Raw genomic sequence first — 18002 nt, 5'->3', positions numbered from 1 at the left:
ACCACCGGGACGGCATCGTCAACCTCATAGGACCCACCGTCCCCATCACCCCCCCCACCTTCACCCCCACTCCCGTGGACATCAGTCAGGTACAGTCACCCTCTGTACCCATGCGGATTTTACCCTCCCAACACACACAACCACTCCACCCTCTTCACATGCCCCTGTGGTTCTACCCCAGGTGATGTTGCCCCCTCAGCTGGAACACATCCGCGAGAGACTGGCAGAGAACCTCCATGAACTCTGGGTCGTGGACAGGGTGGACCTGGGCTGGACACACGGGCCGGTGAGTTCTCTTTACATAATGACTGGCCTCATTGAAACCACTGATTTAACTTAATTAGTGTCAGAATGGTATGTGACTTACCAGTGTGTCAAAATCGTGTATGTTATTTCCACTGTGCACTGTAGTGCTGGTCATTGTGATTGGTCGTTTCTGTAGGTGAGAGATGACGGTAAGAAACAGGATCCTTGTCTGGTCGAGTTCTCCATGCTGCCGGAACAAGAGAGGAACCACAAGCTCCAGATGTCTCAGGACACTCTCAGGTCAGCTGCCTCTCTGTCTGTCTGTCTGTCTGTCTGTCTGTCTGTCTGTCTGTCTGTCTGTCTGTCTGTCTGTCTGTCTGTCTGTCTGTCTGTCTGTCTGTCTGTCTGTCTCTCTTCCTCTTTCTATCTCTCTCTCTCTCTCTGTCTCTATCTCTGTCTGTCTGTCTGTCTGTCTCTCTTTCTATCTCTCTCTCTCTATCTCTATTGCTGTCTGTCTGTCTGTCTGTCTGTCTGTCTGTCTGTCTGTCTGTCTGTCTGTCTGTCTGTCTGTCTGTCTGTCTGTCTGTCTGTCTGTCTGTCTGTCTGTCTCTCTTCCTCTTTCTATCTCTCTCTCTCTCTCTCTCTTCAACAATTGTCTGGTGTTCTGCCTCTCCTAACCCTGAAACTGTCTTATGTTTTGAAGGACTCTCCTAGCCTTTGGCTTCCATGTTGGGCTGGCAGACGACCGTGCTGAGGAGGGTGTGAGATACATCAGACTCCCCATCAAGTGTGTTACTCATCAGCTTCTTCACTAGTTTTATACTTATAACCCATAAACTTAGATAAATAGATGATAGATAGATACTTATCTATCTATCTAAGTTTATTTACAGTATAGGGTTATAAGCATACACTTATACAGACTCATAGACAAAACACACACTCTGCTCTAGGATATGGCTCATTTCAAGTAAAGAACACAGACTGATCCTAGGCCGTTCCCAGGTACGAGCAGCCCAGCGGCTATAGGCCGGCTCCCATGGATGTGAGCCTGGTGACCCTTAGCCCGGCCCAGGAGGCCGTGGTGGACCTGCTGGCTGAGAACGACCACAACGTGTGGGCCAGGGAGCGCATCAGGCAGGGGTGGACCTACGGAGCACAGGTCAGTACCACCTGGTCCTAATGTGAGGCCAAAACAAGGTTTTCATCTTTTCTATGATCATACCCCTTTCCTCTCTCATGTATACTCCCCTCCCAGGTTTTGACATATGATATACAGTATCCAGTACAGTTGCCAGTAGATGTGGGTCTGTTGTTGTGTTATCTTCCGCCAACTTTATTATTCGCTTTATTCACTGCATCTGAGATATTGGTCAGTCTGACGTGATTGGTGGTACGAACGCGGAAGTGCCCGTTGACTCCAATGTTAAAAGTTCACTATAAAAACACCACTTCAAGAATGGAAGTGAATGCAGCTGATGGCTAACTATGGCTCATTCACTTCCATGTATTTCCAAACGTGAAAACTGTGGCAGTGAAAAACAATCGTAGTCTGTTAAAGAGTTTTTAATCCCAATAGTGTATTCAGCCTGTTATTTTGACTATTTCGGTTCTTGAAGTGGTGTTTTTATAGTGAACTTTTAACATTGGAGTCAACTACCGCCAATTATGTCAGACTGACCAATATGGCAGCTGCAGTGAATAAAGCGAACTGTGTTACGTTCTTCTCTGGTGCCACCAGGACATGAAGGCTAGAAGGAGTCCCCATCTGGTGCCCTACTCTCTCCTGGAAGAGAGGAGCAGGAGGGAGGGCAGGGACAGCGTCCGGCAGGCTGTGTGCACCGTGCTGGCCTGCGGCTACAGCCTGGAGCCCTTGGACCAGGACAAAGGTAGCTTTTTCAATCAATCAATCAATCAATCAAAGCTTTATTTGTATAGCGCATTTCATACCCAGAGGCAACACAATGCGCTTTACAGAGAACAAGGGAGGAGGGCAGACGACCCACCCCTACATATTCCAGAGGGAAGCAAAAAAACAGTAATCACCCGGGGGCCAGATAAGTGAGCTGTAAAAATTCTTCCCTGACCCCTCTCAACAAGGCGATCGAGCAAGCTCCTGGAGTATGTTTGTCTACCGGCTAAGAACATTAATGAAGCAATACATTACATTAAATTACATTTCAGAGTGAGAGAGGCTAAAAGCATCATAGGAGAGGGAATATTCTACGGACATGCTACATCATCCACAGTAGACACAGGGGTATCTATCAACAGCTTAGGGGTGTAACGATACACTAATCTCACGATACGATACACGATATTGGGTTGACGATAACAATACGATACGATACACTAAGGGCAGGTGTGAAGCGTTGCAGTAGTGCTGCTGTTCACACCAATAGTGCATTTATCCACATTTCTACTCCACTACACTTTGTGAATTAAGAGCTTAACTGTTATAATATCATATAGGCCTAGAGACAAAAGACGTGTTTGTTACCAGCATTGTGTAGCCAGTGTTCACTGATTTACAATAAACATATCACAATATTGTTTTCACCTTGATGATACGTATTGTGACGTTTCTGTATCGCCATATATCGTGGCACGATATATTGTTACAATCCTATCAACAGCCTAGTCCAGTTATCTTTACAGTCATTGACAGTACTGAAGTATTGAAGTGAATCTAACTTACAAAACCTCTCTAGAGGACATTCAAGTACGTTTACCGTACCTATCTGGGTTGGTTTGCAGCGGTGATGCCAGACCCGTGTCCAGCGCCATCTGAGAAGTTCCGTGTGTTCCGAGCAGATAAGTCTTATGCGGTGACCCGTGGGAAATGGTACTTTGAGTTTGAGGTGGTGACCACGCGGGACATACGGGTGGGCTGGGCCCGGCCTGGCTGTACCCCGGACTCAGAACCAGGCTCAGACGAACACGCTTTTGTGTTTGACGGCGCCAAGGTGAGCAAGAGTGTATCAACCCTGCATTTTCAATGTACCGTCGCTGCATTTTCAATATACCTTACTCAAAGGCGAGGCAAGGCAAGTTTATTTGTATTGCACATTTCAGCAACAAGGCAATTTAAAGTGCTTTACATGAGACATTAAAAGCGTCAAGACACAGTGCAAGAAACACATAAAAGGTGATATAAAACGAACTCAAAGTTAATTAAAAAGTGTATACTCATGGTCTGCCCCCCCCCCCCCCACACACACACACACCCTCACACACACACACACTCACACACACAGGCCCAGTGGTGGCACCAGGGAGCCGAGCCCCTGGGTGGAGCGTGGCACCGGGGCGATGTGGTGGGCTGTCTGCTGAACGTGGCTGAGCGCACCATGATGGTCACCCTCAACGGAGAGCTGATGCTCAACGACCGGGGCTCGGAGCTGGCCGCCAAGGACTTCGACATCCGAGACGGTCAGTTACAATCAATCACCTTGAAAGAGAATTCAAAAACCACACCCAGGTGGTGAAGTAAGCCTCTGCAGGGCTGATGCTAGGAATTCTGGGCTTCCTGAACGAATATTGGTGTATGTTCTGTTTAGACAGCACCTGACGCAATACACTCAGTTCGTTTTCTTTTTTTGTGCGTTTTATGGACTGTTATTGATGAAGAAGTTCCTAGTCTTGGATTAAAATAAAATAAATCTAAATTGACTTATGAATACCATTTCAGAATTGAAAGAGCTGAGAGTGACTAATGTGTAAGTACTTGCCAATGGTACAGCAGCTCAGTAATAAGTCCAAATAGCCAACCAGTGTCTACTTCACTCACTCACTCACTCATAGAAAGAGAGACCTACATAACAGGCTACAGGGTTTTTTGTAGGTCCTACTGGGCTGTGGGCCCAAATGATCGTTCCCCCTTTTCACCCCTAAACAACGACCCTGCTAATGAGCAACAGTATTGGCTACTCCTGAGTGGTCTAAACGTCAAGCTACGAACGGACACACGCGGGCGCACACGCGCACACACACACACACACACACACACACCGGCACACACACCCACACACACGGAGGAACGGACACACACAAGCAATGCAGCTGCTTCTGTATGTGACGCACTGAAGTGGCTTTACCGCTCCAAAATTAAAAACCGCTAGAACGGGCTGACATTGGGCTACTAAGGCCACTTGGAAAAGAAGAAGAAGAAGAAGAAGGCTTTATTCGTCATATGACCCACAACACACACATGCAGTGGGCTGACATAGACGACATGACACACACACACACACACACACACACACGTGAAGGCTGTCGGCGAGAAAATGTCCCCTGCTTTTATGCCATTCCGGCATCCCTCCCCCAAGGGCAGCTGGGAGCAGACAAGGGGGAGCCAATCCAAGCGCTCGTCCGGTCCGTCTTCGCCAGGGACGGACACCGTTAGCGATCTGTTTTTTGGGTTTCTTTTGGGAGGAAACCCTTAATAATCACCCTCCTAATCACCCCCAGTTTTCTATTCAAACTCTCTTGTTGGCGTGCATCCCTCCCCAGGCCTCCTGCCTGTGTGCAGTCTGGGAGTAAACCAGCTAGGCAGGTTGAACCTGGGTCGTGATGTCAGTTCTCTCAGATACTTCGCCGTGGGGGGCCTACGAGAGGGCTACCAACCCTTCGCTGTGAGCATGGCCAGAGACCCCTCTCTCTGGATGAGCCTGAGACAGCCCCAGTTCACCCCCATACCTCCAGGACTGCGCAACATACTGGTGAGGCATAGCCACAGAATCACTCGGTCTCAACAGCGAGAACAAGCACATCTACATCAGTAGAATGAGAGTTTCAGTTGGACACACGCAGACACACGCACACGCACACGCACACTAGAGATCAGCGCAACGTACTGGTGAGGCATAGCCACAGAATCACTCCATCTCAACAACGAGAACAAGCACATCTACATCAGTAGAATGAGAGTTTCAGTTGGACACACACACACACACACACACACACACACGCACACACACACACACACACACACACACACACACACACACACACACACACACACACACACACACACACGCACACTAGAGATCAGCACTTGGGTCCTGCAGTCTTCTCCCATGTAAACAACTGTGGTCTTCTTATCCAAGGTCACAGGACTCAACGGGAACTCCGAGAGCCCCCCATGCCTGAAGGTCACTCAGAGGTCGTTCTCCCCCGACATGGGCTTCTTCCGCCTCAGCGTGCCCATAGAGTGCGCCTCGTCCCTCTCCAGACCGTCGGGGGCGCCCGCCCTGCCCCCCAGGAAGGAGGGCAGGAGGGAGCCGGAGGAGGCGGAGGTGGACTCGGACTTTGAGGTGCTGATGAAGTCGGCCCACGGCTACGCCGGCTCCAGAGACGAGCTCAACCACTACAAGGACCACAGCCACGACAAGACCTCCAAGCTCAAACAGCGGTAGGTGTGGGAAAACACAACAGCCCTACCGTTGGGCTTCCGGAGGGCATTCCAGTACCTGAAAGAAAGAAAGAAAGAAAGAAAGAAAGAAAGAAAGAAAGAAAGAAAGAAAGAAAGAAAGAAAGAAAGAAAGAAAGAAAGAAAGAAAGAAAGAAAGAAAGAAAGAAAGAAAGAAAGAAAACTGTAAATGCCATATCCTACATGTAGTTTTGTAGTCTTGGTCTCTCACGCATGCAGAGATTAGCGATCAGCGAGTAGAAATGTGTTTGTTGTGTCCACATCCCAGGTTCATGTTGAAGAAAACCAAACCACGACTGGTGAGCAGCCACTCATCCGCTCGGCTCCTGGACGAGGTCCATGTCGACAAGGACAACTATGAGTGTCTGGTCCAGAGCTCTATGGTACCCCTCCACTCTTTCTCTATGTCTCTCTATCTCTCTCTTCCCCTCTCTCACTTAAAGATAAATAACTAAGGCCCAAATCCAAAAAGAACGGATTGCTCCTGCTAATAGCTCAATATCTTATACAGTAATTGCAACGGCAATCTGCTCCAGTTTTGCACGATATCCACAAAAGATTTTGCTCTAATGATGTGTCTGGACAAACACGACCACAAATGTGTCACCTGTGTGTAATTTACGCCCATGATTGCAATTAGCCAGGTTGTAAATATTGGCCTTTGTGCCAAGAACACAATATTCACGACAATGGCAGAGAAAAAGCGCAAACATACATTTGTCCTCACCGACGAGGTGCAGAGACATGCAGCCAAATTGCAATCAAGAAATCTATACCCGACTGAGAGAAAACGTATTTGGGAATCCATCTCAGAGAGCGCTAGTGCAGCTCTCCATACTTCAGGACACAGATTGGTTCATAATGAAAACAACAGAGCGCAGTTTTTTTCAGAAACTATTAGTTCTGTTTGTTGCTGAGCATCACAGCTGGCTGAACCTATTTTTAAATCCCCCTCTCTATATATTTCGCCCTTAATATCATTAAATATCAATTCAATATCATTCAGACTTCACAAGCTCTGACTGCTGCAGTTAATACCGTCTTTTCAAAAGCGGTATTTGCACCTCTCTAAACGCGTGTGGGAGTTAGCTCATGGTCTTTGTGGATCAGACTCAAGGCTTATTTGGGGCAATTTTTCACGGAATTACCTAATTTACATACATTCAAATGAGCCTGGCTCATCGGTGCAGTTTGCAATACTTTGCATGTGCTTTGTGGATTGGATGCTATTTTTTTCTATGCTATTCTATTTAGTTTTGCCGCTTAATGAATACTCATGAATAATATCCAATATATAGTCAAAAACACTTTAGTTGTAAAACACAATACACCCACATAAGTAGATTTGGCCCTACTTTTGTGGATTTGGCCTTTTTTTTGGATTTGTGTTTTATAACTAAAGTGTTATATGACTACATATTCTGAGGATATTATTCATATGAGTATTGGCGCTTCATATGGGTTTTGCCGCTTAATGAATACTCATAAGAATGATATTATCAGAATATATCATCACTATATAGTCACTTTAGTTACTTAGTATCCAGTCCAGTCACTTTAGTATCCAGTGGATTTGGCCCTAAGTATTTTATAACTAAAGTGTTATATGACTCTATATTCTGAGGATATTATTAATATGAGTATTCATTAAGGATGTCCTTGTCCTACTACCCCACAGTACTACTATGCAGTGAGGGTGCATCCAGATCAGGACCCCTCCAAAGTGTGGGTGGGTTGGGTGACCCCCGACTTCCACCAGCACGGCCTGACCTTTGACCCCGACAAGGCTCGCATGGTCACCGTCACCCTGGGCGACGACAACGGCAAAGTCCAGGAGAGGTGGGCTTCACAGGACCATTGCCTTCTCGTGTTTACAATGCTATTCTCCTTCAATCCCTGAACTAGCTTCTTTCCACCAGCGATGGCGCATGCGTCTTCTTAGAGAGCGAAATCTTTGATTTGAACTCCCATCCATGACCCTTTCGGACGTTGAGTTTGGGTGTGTTTGTACCTTCTTTTCTGGTCGGTTGCTCCAGTGTGAAGCGCTGTAACTGCTACATGGTGTGTGCTGGGGAGGGCTCCAGCCTGTCCCAGAGCCGGAGGAGCGGCGGCCTGGAGGTGGGCTGCCTGATAGACACAGCCTCCGGCCTGCTCACCTTCACCTCCGCTGGCATGGAAGTGCCCACCTTCTACCAGGTAAGCTTGAGTTTCCTTCATGACTAATCGTTTCCACCAGTCGGATTAGGATTAGGATTACGTGGCTGTTAAAGGAGAATGCTTGTTTTTAACAACAAATTTTCTGCCGCGAAACGGTTGTTTTCATCCATCTGTCTTCATGAATCGCTAGTTGTGCTTACATAGAGCGAGGGCTTGTTGTGGTTTTTCACATGCCTCTGTAATATGATCTTTAGAAACGTCTTTAGAAATGAAATAGCTTCACCACTTGCTCCAGCACGCATGCGCACAGCGCGCAAGCGTTGCTCCAGTGCTGGATTTTAAATTTCTTCTACAGGCATCCAAATTACACCAAAGTTATCTCGGTGAGTCAAACGTCTTATAATATGCCGTAAATAAGGTCCAGGTTGTCAAAAACGAGCATTCTCCTTTAATGGCTGTTAGCAAAGGATATTGCACTGTACTGAGGCACAGCATCTGTTAATTGTCTGAATGTTCATGTCCATGACCAGGTGGAGCCCAGCACCAGACTGTTCCCTGCTGTGTTCGTCAAGCCCACCAGCGCCAACATGTTCCAGTTTGAGCTGGGACGCATTAAGGTAACATGTTACCTTGAAGCATCCCACATTCGCTTCCAGCACAATGTGATTCAGCTTGAATGACAGTGTCTTACTCATCCGGCTCAGTGTATTGTGATGTACTGTATCTGTAACCTCTATAGTCTTTTATTCATTCAAGCCTTCATTTATTCTCGGAAAGACAATTGAGGTTACCTTAATTTCCAATTCCGCTGAGATTACAAACACATAAAAAAAATGAAGAAAAAAATGAAGAAACAATTGAGGTTACCTTAATTTCCAATGCTGCTGAGATTACAAACACAAAAAAAAATAAAGAAAAAATGAAGAAAAATACAAGCACATTAAAATACAGAGAACAACATAAGTCAACGGTTAAAGTAGACAGTAAAAAAACATATCAGAACTAAATCAATTTAAAACAGTTACAATTAGAAATAGAGTGGCTAAAGATAAAATAACTAAAAACAGCAAAAGAGGGAAGAGCTTTCAGTTTTAAGATGTTTTGTAGCTCGTTCCAAGCGTTTGGAGCATCAACATAAAACACAGTCCTCCCAACTGTCTATCTGTCTATAACTGTGTTTTAATGTTGATACTGTTCTCCATCCAGAACGTGCTGCCCCTGTCCGCGGGGGTGTTCCGGAGCCAGAGGAGGAACGCCACGCCCCTGTCCCCCCCCAGGCTGCAGGTCCAGCAGCTGATGCCCGTCCTGTGGACCCGCATACCCGACCACGCCCTCCGGGTGCAGGTGGCCCAGCCGGACGACCTCCACGGCTGGATGGTCCAGTGCTCCGAGCCCTTGCAGTCCCTGACCGTCCACATCCCAGAGGAGAACAGGTCTGTCAGGGGCCAAAGGTCATCTCTGGAGGAGGGGGGGTCACAGTTTGGGCCTCGGTCGCCCCTTTCAAAGCAAAAACAAACAAACATTCCTGGCACTGTGTGCCCCAGGCTACATTGATTAGATCATTTAATAGATATTAGAGTAGAATTCCTCCAAGGGGATTAATAAAGTATCTATCTATCTATCTATCTATCTATCTATCTATCTATCTATCTATCTATCTATCTATCTATCTATCTGTCTGTCTGTCTGTCTGTCTGTCTGTCTGTCTGTCTGTCTGTCTGTCTATCTGTCTGTCTGTCTGTCTGTCTGTCTGTCTGTCTGTCTGTCTGTCTGTGTCTGATTATCTATCTAGAATCAGGATCAGAATTTGTTTTATTGCCATGCAGTTTTTCAACATACTAGGAATTTGCTTTCGGTCGTGATGAATAACATGGAGACAACATTGGGCAGGGTGCAGGGACGAGACAGGACAGTGCAAGGAGCAAGTACAAAATAATATTTAGAAATGTATATTACGTACAGTACCACACGTATGCTTTCTCAGCTGAACTACAGGTGAATGGCGATCGAAACTGTGGGGTTTGATACCGTTCCGTCTTTGCCCCTGGTAGGTGCGTGGACATCTTAGAGCTCTCCGAGCTGGGTGACCTTTTGACCTTTCACCACCACACCCTCCTCCTGTACTCCGCCCTCTGTGCCCTCGGCAACACCCGCGTCGGTCACGCCCTCTGCAGCCACGTGGACCAATCACAGCTCCTGTACGCCATCCAGAGCCCCCGCCTCCCTGGCCCCCTCCGCTCGGCCTTCTACCAGCTTCTCACCCAGGTGGCCGTGCACACTTCCTGTTTAAATATCCCTTTATCAGTCATATGAATTGCTTTCTATTCATTTTCCATGTATTCATATCATGGAAAACCCTAACCCATATCGGATCCTGTCCAAAATGTAATGGCTCCTAGGTTGCACCATGCTACACCCCTACAGTTTCATGAAAATCGGTCCATTAGTTTTTGCATAACTCTGCTAACAGACAAACGAACACACGCCACCGAAAACCTTACCTCTCGCCCTGCGCCGTCGCTGGGGCGGAGGTAGTAAAGTTGTTGTTGATCTCAACAGGTTCACCTCAGTGCCCACGCCACTGCACGTCTCCTGATGAACCAGGAGTACATCGTACCCATGACCGACCAGACCAGGGCCATCAGCCTTTACCCCAGCCCCGGTGGTCCGGCTGGGGGGAAGACCCCCCGGGGCATCCCTAGCATGGGCCTCAGCACCTCCCTCCAGCCCTGGATGCGTTTCTCCTCCCCCTGCTTCATCAGGGGAGACGGGCTGGGAGGTGAGGAAGGCGGCGGCGGTGGCGGCGACGGGGACCGGGGCGTAGGGTCGGCGGTTCGAATCCCGGCTCCTCCTGACACTGCCCACAGGGACAGCCCGGAGATCCCTCTGGAGGTTCTGAGGGAGCTGACGGTGGAGATGTTGACGGGAGCGGTGTGTGCCGTCGGGATGGGCGTGAGGGATCCAGAAGGGGGCAGTGTTGAGCTGCTGCTGGTTCCCCTGATCAGACTGTTCCACACGCTGCTGGTGATGGGGCTGTTCGGAGACCAGGACCTGGGGAGGGTCCTGAGGCTGATCGACCCCGGGGTCTTCTCCAGACAGGTCGAGCCCCAGGAGGAGGAAGAGGAGGAGGAAGAAGAGGGGGTGGTGGAGGAGGAGGGGGAGTATGAGAGTGATAGGGAGAGTGTGAAAGAGGTAGAAAGGAACAGAGAGAAGGGAGTCTGCTCTCCTAAACAAGGCCTTCTCCAGATGAAACTACCAGAGGCCGTCAAACTGGAGGTGAGAACATGTTTGGAATCCATAATAGGACATAGAAATAGAACATGTTTGGTATCCATAATATGACATACATAGAACATGTTCAGTATGCTTAATATGACACAGAGATAGAACATGTTCGGTATCCATAATATGACATAGAGATAGAACATGTTTGGAATCCATAATATGACATAGAGATAGAACATGTTTGGAATCCATAATATGACATAGAGATAGAACATGTTTGGTATCCATAATATGACATACACAGAACATGTTCAGTATGCTTAATATGACACAGAGATAGAACATGTTCGGTATCCATAATATGACATAGAGATAGAACATGTTTGGAATCCATAATATGACATAGAGATAGAACATGTTTGGAATCCATAATATGACATAGAGATAGAACATGTTTGGAATCCATAATATGACATAGAGATAGAACATGTTCGGTATCCATAATATGACATAGAAACATGTTTGGAATCCATAATATGACATAGAGATAGAACATGTTTGGAATCCATACATCTTATGACCTCTCCGCCGCTGCCTGTGTGTGTGTGTGTGTGTGTGTGTGTGCGCACGCATCTCTGTCCAGATCTGTCGCCTGCTGCAGTTCCTGTGTGACGGCCAGCTGCGCCACCGGGTGGAGGCGGTGGTGGCGTTCTCCGACTCCTTCGTGGGTCGCCTGCAGGAGAACCAGCGCTCCCGCTACGACGCCGTGATGCAGGCGCTCAACATGTCGGCCGCGCTCACCGCCCGCAAGACCAAGGAGTTCCGCTCTCCGCCCCACGAGCAGGTCAGAGGCCGATCATCTCAGCCTATCACAATCACCCGTTGGGCGGCTGTAGCTCAGGAGGTAGAGCGGGTCGTCCAGTGATCGTAGGGTCGGCGGTTCGAATCCCGGCTCCTCCTGACAACATGTCGAAGTGTCCTTGGGCAGGACACGGAACCCCAAATTGCTCCCAATGAGCAGGCTAGCACCTTTCATGGCAGCTGCCACATTGTATGTGTGTGTGTGTGTGTGTGTGTGAAAGGGTGAATGAGAGGCCCTCATTGTAAAGCACTTTAGATCAAAGAGCTATATAAGTGCAGTCTGTTTACCATTTACCACAGTGTCTGGCTTTCCTGTCATAAAATATGATGAGGCATACGTTACAAAGACCGTAGTGATGCTGTCCTATTTAAGGATAGTTATTGTACAGTACCGGTACAGTATCCCTGAGTACCTGTCTGACCCCCCAGATCAACACGCTGCTGGCCTTCAGGGAGGAGCAGCCGGGGGACTGTCCCTGTCCAGAGGAGATCAGAGACCAGCTACTGGACTTCCACCACCTCCTCATCTCTCACTGTGGTACTGTGGTGCTGTCCTGTCCTGCCCTGTCCTGGCTTGGCCTGGCCTCCTGAGAGACTACTGCTACTACTACTACTACAACAGTACTACTACTACTACTACTACTACTACTACTACTACTACTACTACTACTACTACTACTACCACTACTACTACTCCTACTACTACTACTACAACAGTACTACTACTACTACTACTACTACTACTACTACTACTACTACTACTACTACTACTACTACTACCACTACTACTACTCCTACTACTACTACTACAACAGTACTACTACTACTACTACTACAACAGTACTACTACTACTACTACTACAGTACTACTACTACTACAACAGTACTACTACTACTACTACTACTACTACTACTACTACTACTACTTCTACAGTACTACTACTACTAATACTAATAATACTACTACTTCTACTACTACTACTACTACTACAGTACTACTACTAATACTACTACTACTACTACTACTACTACTACAATACTACTACTACTACTACTACTACTACTACTACTACTACTACAGTACTACTACTACTACTACTACTACTACTACTACTACAGTACTACTACTACTACTAATACTACTACTTCTACTACTACTACTACTACTACTACTACTACTACTAATACTACTACTACTACTACTACTACTACTACTACTAATACTACAGTACTACTACTACTACTACCAACAACAACAACAACAACAACAGATGAAAATAGCGCCTAACTATCTAACGAACCACTGTAGCTAACTAACTAACTAACTAACTAACTAACTAACTAACTACTGTAACTGGATTAGACAAGGCTTCTACCGGAGGGACACCACACAGCTACTGTACCTGCTGTTGTCTTATTCATCAACTTTATTTTGCAGACTCTGGTCTATAAATCACATACAACAATGAAATACACCACCAAACAAGACATAAAGATAAAAGACACAAATTTAAAACAAGGCACTTGTACCAGTATTCCCAGAATTGGGATGTATATCTCACAGTGCTATTCCAGGGATTAGACAGCAGCCATTTGAAATGAAATGCAAAGGAATTTGTGCATTAGGTTTCTCAGGAGTGCCTGAAAGGTGCTACTTATACTGCTTGGGTAGATGCAAGGCACGAGCTTGGTCTGATGTGCTTTGTTGTGCTCTCTCTTGGTCCAGGGATTGATGTCGATGCCGAGTCTGGGCTTGAGGAGGAGGCTGGCGTGTCCATCAGGGAGCGTCTCCTGGGGCTGGTGGGGAAGGTTCTGGGCCGGAGGAGGAGGAAGGCTGGACCAGCGGAGGACAGAGCCCAGACTACCAGTGAGCAAAAGCATTACATTACATTACATTACATTACATAACATTACAGTCATTTAGCAGACGCTTTTATCCAAAGCGACTAACAATAATTGCATTTAACGTAGGAAGAGCCAATGTACTACTACTTGCCAGAACTCACAAGTGCACCTCCTTTCTAAAACAAGTGACTAAGAGCATAATCCAAGCATAAAGCCAAGTCGTTTCTCACTTACTCAGGAATATCTGGGCCAACAAGATGTATTGTGATCTGTCCACCTTCTGTAGCCCCAAGACCCGTGATCAGGCTACGAAACACGGGTGATCAGGCTACAAAATCCAAATCCAACCGATGACGACGGGGTAATTAACACCCCCTCACCTCCTGCCCCGCCCTGTTCTGCTCCACAGTGACCCTACAGCAGCTGATCTCGTCCACGGTGGTCCGCTGGGCCCGGGAGAGCGTGGTTGAAGACCCAGACCTGGTCCGGGCCATGTTCTCCCTGCTGCATCGCCAGTACCAGGGCCTGGCGGGCCAGATGGGAGCTCCCCTCCGCAAGGCCTACACCATCAGCCAGGCGTCGGTGGAGGACACCCTGGCCCTGCTGGCCTCCCTGGGGCAGATCCGCTCGCTGCTCAGCGTCCGCATGGGCAAGGAGGAGGAGAGGCTGATGATCCGGGGGCTGGGGTAGGGCGAGAGGATAACCCCGCGTTATGTTTACTTTTTACATTTCAGCAGACTTTGAAAGTGACTTACAATAAGTACATTTGTTAGGAGTAAGTGAACCGAGTGTATTTATTTATTTATTTATTTATCCTTTTGTTTTGTTTAGAACATTTGAATACCTATATGTGTTTAATTGTGTTCTGATTAAGTTTTATTTGTTGTTCCTCCACAGAGATATAATGAACAATAAACAGATATAATGAACAATCACGTTTTCTACTTACTCCAAACAAATAAGTACATTTGTTTGGAGTAAGTGAACCAAGTGTATTTTTTTTAATTTGTATTTATTTATCTTCGGTTTTGTTTAGAGAATTTGAATACCTATCTATATGTGTTTAATTGTGTTCTGATGAAGTTTTATTTGTTGTTCCTCTGCAGAGATATAATGAACAATAAAGTTTTCTACCAGCATCCCAACCTGATGAGGGCGCTGGGGATGCATGAGACGGTCATGGAGGTGATGGTCAACGTCCTGGGGGATGGAGAATCTAAGGTGAGGGGGATACGTTAGTGTACGGTAAATCTACAGTATAGAGAAAAGATTTGAAATCGTTATTGGGATAGCCTGGGCTTTACAAAAGTGGTGAATAAATCATTTACTCTCCTTGGTTGAAATACTATTTGGTTTGTCATGCACATAGCACCGGGTTATGAGTACTGAGGGTCCGGACTCACACACAGGGGTTCAAACGGTGTTCCTTTTTCAGGAGATCATCTTTCCCAAAATGGTGGCTCACTGCTGCCGATTCTTGTGTTACTTCTGCCGCATCAGCAGACAGAACCAAGGGGCCATGTTCGACCATCTCAGCTACCTGCTGGACAACAGCAGCGTGGGACTGGGTATGTCCCGTTACTTTGGCTTGAGGAAGCTGGATCTCGGTCGGCCATTTTGTCTCTGCCGTTTAGTGTCTGTTCCTGTGTTTGACCCTTCTGTGTCCCCAGCCTCTCCTTCCATGCGTGGGGCCACTCCTCTGGATGTGGCAGCTGCCTCGGTCATGGACAACAACGAGCTGGCTCTGGCGCTGAGGGAACCGGACCTGGAGAAGGTCACAATACTTTATCCACCTTCCGATCTGTCTCTTTCTGTCTCTCGTGCTCACACTCCCGCTCACACTCTTGTTCTCTCTCTCTCTCCTTCTCCGTCTGCTTCTCCCACTCCTTATTCCTCTCCTTCTCCCTCTCCCTCTCCCTCTCCCTCTCCCTCTCCCTCTCCCTCTCCTTCTCCTTCTCCTTCTCCTTCTCCTTCTCCTTCTCCTTCTCCTTCTCATTCTCATTATTCCTTCTCCTTCTCCTTGTCCCTCTTCCTCTCCTTCTCCTTCTCCTTCTCCTTCTTCCTCTCCTTCTCCTTATCGTTCTCCCTCTCCCTCTTCCTCTTCCTCTCCTTCTCCCTCTTCCTCTCCTTCTCCTTCTTCCTCTCCTCCTCCTTGTCCCTCTTCCTCTCCTTCTCCCTCTCCATCTCCCTCTCCTTCTCCTTCTCCCTCTCCTTCTCCTCCCTCTCCTTCTCCTTCTCCTTATTCCTTTCCTTCTCCCTCTCCTTCTCCTTCTCCCTCTCCTTCTCCTTCTCCTTCTTCCTCTCCTTCTCCCTCTCCTTCTCCCTCTTCCTCTCCTTCTTTTTCTCCCTCCCCTTCTTCCTCTCCCTCTTCCTCTCCAATACTGTATTCAGTTCATGCGCACAACATAATACACCTAACAGTATATTTTCCCCATTTTCCTATCCCTCTCTCTTCCACCCTCCGCCTCTCCCTCCCTCCCTCCCTCCCTCTCTCTCTCTCTCATTCTCTCCCTCTCTCTCTCCCTCTCTCTCTCTCTCCCTCTCTCTCTCTCTCTCCTGCCCTCCCCCTCTCCCTCCCTCCCGCTCTCTCTCTCTCTCTCTCTCATTCTCTCCCTCTCTCCCTCTATCTCTCTCTCCCTCCCTCTCTCTCTCTCTCTCCTGCCCTCCCCCTCTCCCTCCCTCCCTCTCTCTCTCTCTCTCTCTCTCTCTCTCTCTCTCTCTCCCTCTCTCTTCCACCCTCCCCCTCTCCCTCCCTCCCTCTCTCTCTCTCTCTCATTCTCTCCCTCTCTCTCTCCCTCCCTCTCTCTCTCTCTCTCCTGCCCTCCCCCTCTCCCTCCCTCTCTCTCTCTCTCTCTCTCTCTCCTGCCCTCCCCCTCTCCCTCCCTCTCTCTCTCTCTCTCTCTCCTGCCCTCCCCCTCTCCCTCCCTCTCTCTCTCTCTCTCTCCTGCCCTCCCCCTCTCCCTCCCTCTCTCTCTCTCTCTCTCTCTTGCCCTCTCCCTGCCCTTCCTCCCCTCAGGTGGTGCAGTATCTGGCAGGCTGTGGTCTCCAGAGTTGCCCCATGCTGGTGTCGAAGGGCTACCCTGACCTGGGCTGGGATCCTGTGGAGGGCGAACGCTACCTGAACCTGCTGCGATTCGCTGTCTTCTGCAACGGTAACCTTCCTGTCTGGTACAAGTGAAAACAACAACAACAACAACAACAGCTCACTGCAAAAAAAACAACCTCTCAGATTCATTGAATACAGTTGCTGTGCAAAAAGTGGAAAGTAGAATATAAAAATATATAATCATCTCTCTCTCTATCTCTCTCTCTCTCTCTCTCTCTCTCTCTCCTATATATATATATATATATATATATGGTGTAAAAGTGGAATATAAATTTGTTCCTGTTCTTGAAGATGGCTAGCGCCTTGCATGGCAGCCTTCTACCCCTGGGGCCTCATTTATCAAAGAGCGTGTAAATTCTGGTGTAAAAGAGGGCGTACGACGAAAACGCGGAAAATGCACAATGTAGCGTACGACGAGAATATTTACACGCTTTTCGGATCTATCAAAAATGTCGTATGCCCTTTTCTGCACGAGAAATCCGAGACCGGCGGAGAATAGAGCGTACGCGCACGCGCCCCGTGTTCCGCCCTCTCCACGCCCAAATCCAACCATATATGGTCAAAACTATGACGGCACAACGGGGATACCCCGGAAGGAACCGACATAATATAGCGTGGAGCAAAGGCAAGACAATTACGTTTATGGAAAAACGCGGAAAGAAGAGAAAGTTTTCGGAGACGGAGGTGCATGTGCTTGTTGGTGAGGTCCACGCGAGGAAAGAAAATCATCTTCGGAAGGTAAGCTATTTGTACGAGCCTACATTTGTCTGATCGCTCCTACAGTTTAAGTAGTCTAGTACTGTATTTCGTGCATCCTGTATGTGGCGTAGGCTACACGGACATGCTGTATTATGTGGCAGTGAGGAAAGCAAACATTCCACACATTCTGTGGTAGGCTATGATCGATTCAGGACCAAAAACAGGGAACGATAACACAGATGACCACTTCATAATGTTAGACCACATTATTAAGACTCTCATCTAAATCACCCGGTAAATCACACTTAAGCATTTATTTGGCTGCCAACAGAAAAACATATCAATTGAATATGGCTACACAATAAAATGTTTAATGCATAATCAAGTTAACAGACAAACTCAAAGAAAATGACTGAAATTGTTTCTCCAGAC

The 18002-nt window shown here is 47.5% G+C and overlaps 1 protein-coding gene across 1 annotated transcript in view; it reads left to right on the top strand.

Annotated features, from left to right (window-relative positions):
• Window positions 1-18002, top strand: part of ryr2b (ryanodine receptor 2b (cardiac)) — a gene marked incomplete at both ends in the record, with an annotated part of 85591 nt that overhangs the window by 11486 nt on the left and 56103 nt on the right. Inside the window, 25 exons of the mRNA XM_084461382.1 lie at window positions 1-89; window positions 182-286; window positions 443-546; window positions 950-1033; window positions 1252-1408; window positions 1988-2135; window positions 3004-3212; window positions 3504-3678; window positions 4759-4967; window positions 5355-5659; window positions 5946-6060; window positions 7356-7516; window positions 7714-7873; window positions 8365-8451; window positions 9041-9267; window positions 9886-10099; window positions 10394-11110; window positions 11703-11903; window positions 12350-12458; window positions 13647-13787; window positions 14175-14451; window positions 14872-14986; window positions 15201-15333; window positions 15436-15539; window positions 16782-16917. The exon at window positions 1-89 is cut by the window's left edge and continues 131 nt beyond it. Coding sequence (XP_084317508.1) covers window positions 1-89; window positions 182-286; window positions 443-546; window positions 950-1033; window positions 1252-1408; window positions 1988-2135; window positions 3004-3212; window positions 3504-3678; window positions 4759-4967; window positions 5355-5659; window positions 5946-6060; window positions 7356-7516; window positions 7714-7873; window positions 8365-8451; window positions 9041-9267; window positions 9886-10099; window positions 10394-11110; window positions 11703-11903; window positions 12350-12458; window positions 13647-13787; window positions 14175-14451; window positions 14872-14986; window positions 15201-15333; window positions 15436-15539; window positions 16782-16917 — 4482 coding nt within the window. The remainder of the gene's footprint in view (window positions 90-181; window positions 287-442; window positions 547-949; window positions 1034-1251; window positions 1409-1987; window positions 2136-3003; window positions 3213-3503; window positions 3679-4758; window positions 4968-5354; window positions 5660-5945; window positions 6061-7355; window positions 7517-7713; window positions 7874-8364; window positions 8452-9040; window positions 9268-9885; window positions 10100-10393; window positions 11111-11702; window positions 11904-12349; window positions 12459-13646; window positions 13788-14174; window positions 14452-14871; window positions 14987-15200; window positions 15334-15435; window positions 15540-16781; window positions 16918-18002) is intronic.

Source organism: Borostomias antarcticus (assembly GCF_949987555.1).
Source record: "Borostomias antarcticus genome assembly, chromosome: 2".
Taxonomy (NCBI): domain Eukaryota; kingdom Metazoa; phylum Chordata; class Actinopteri; order Stomiiformes; family Stomiidae; genus Borostomias; species Borostomias antarcticus.
This window is presented reverse-complemented; position numbering and strand designations above follow the sequence as displayed.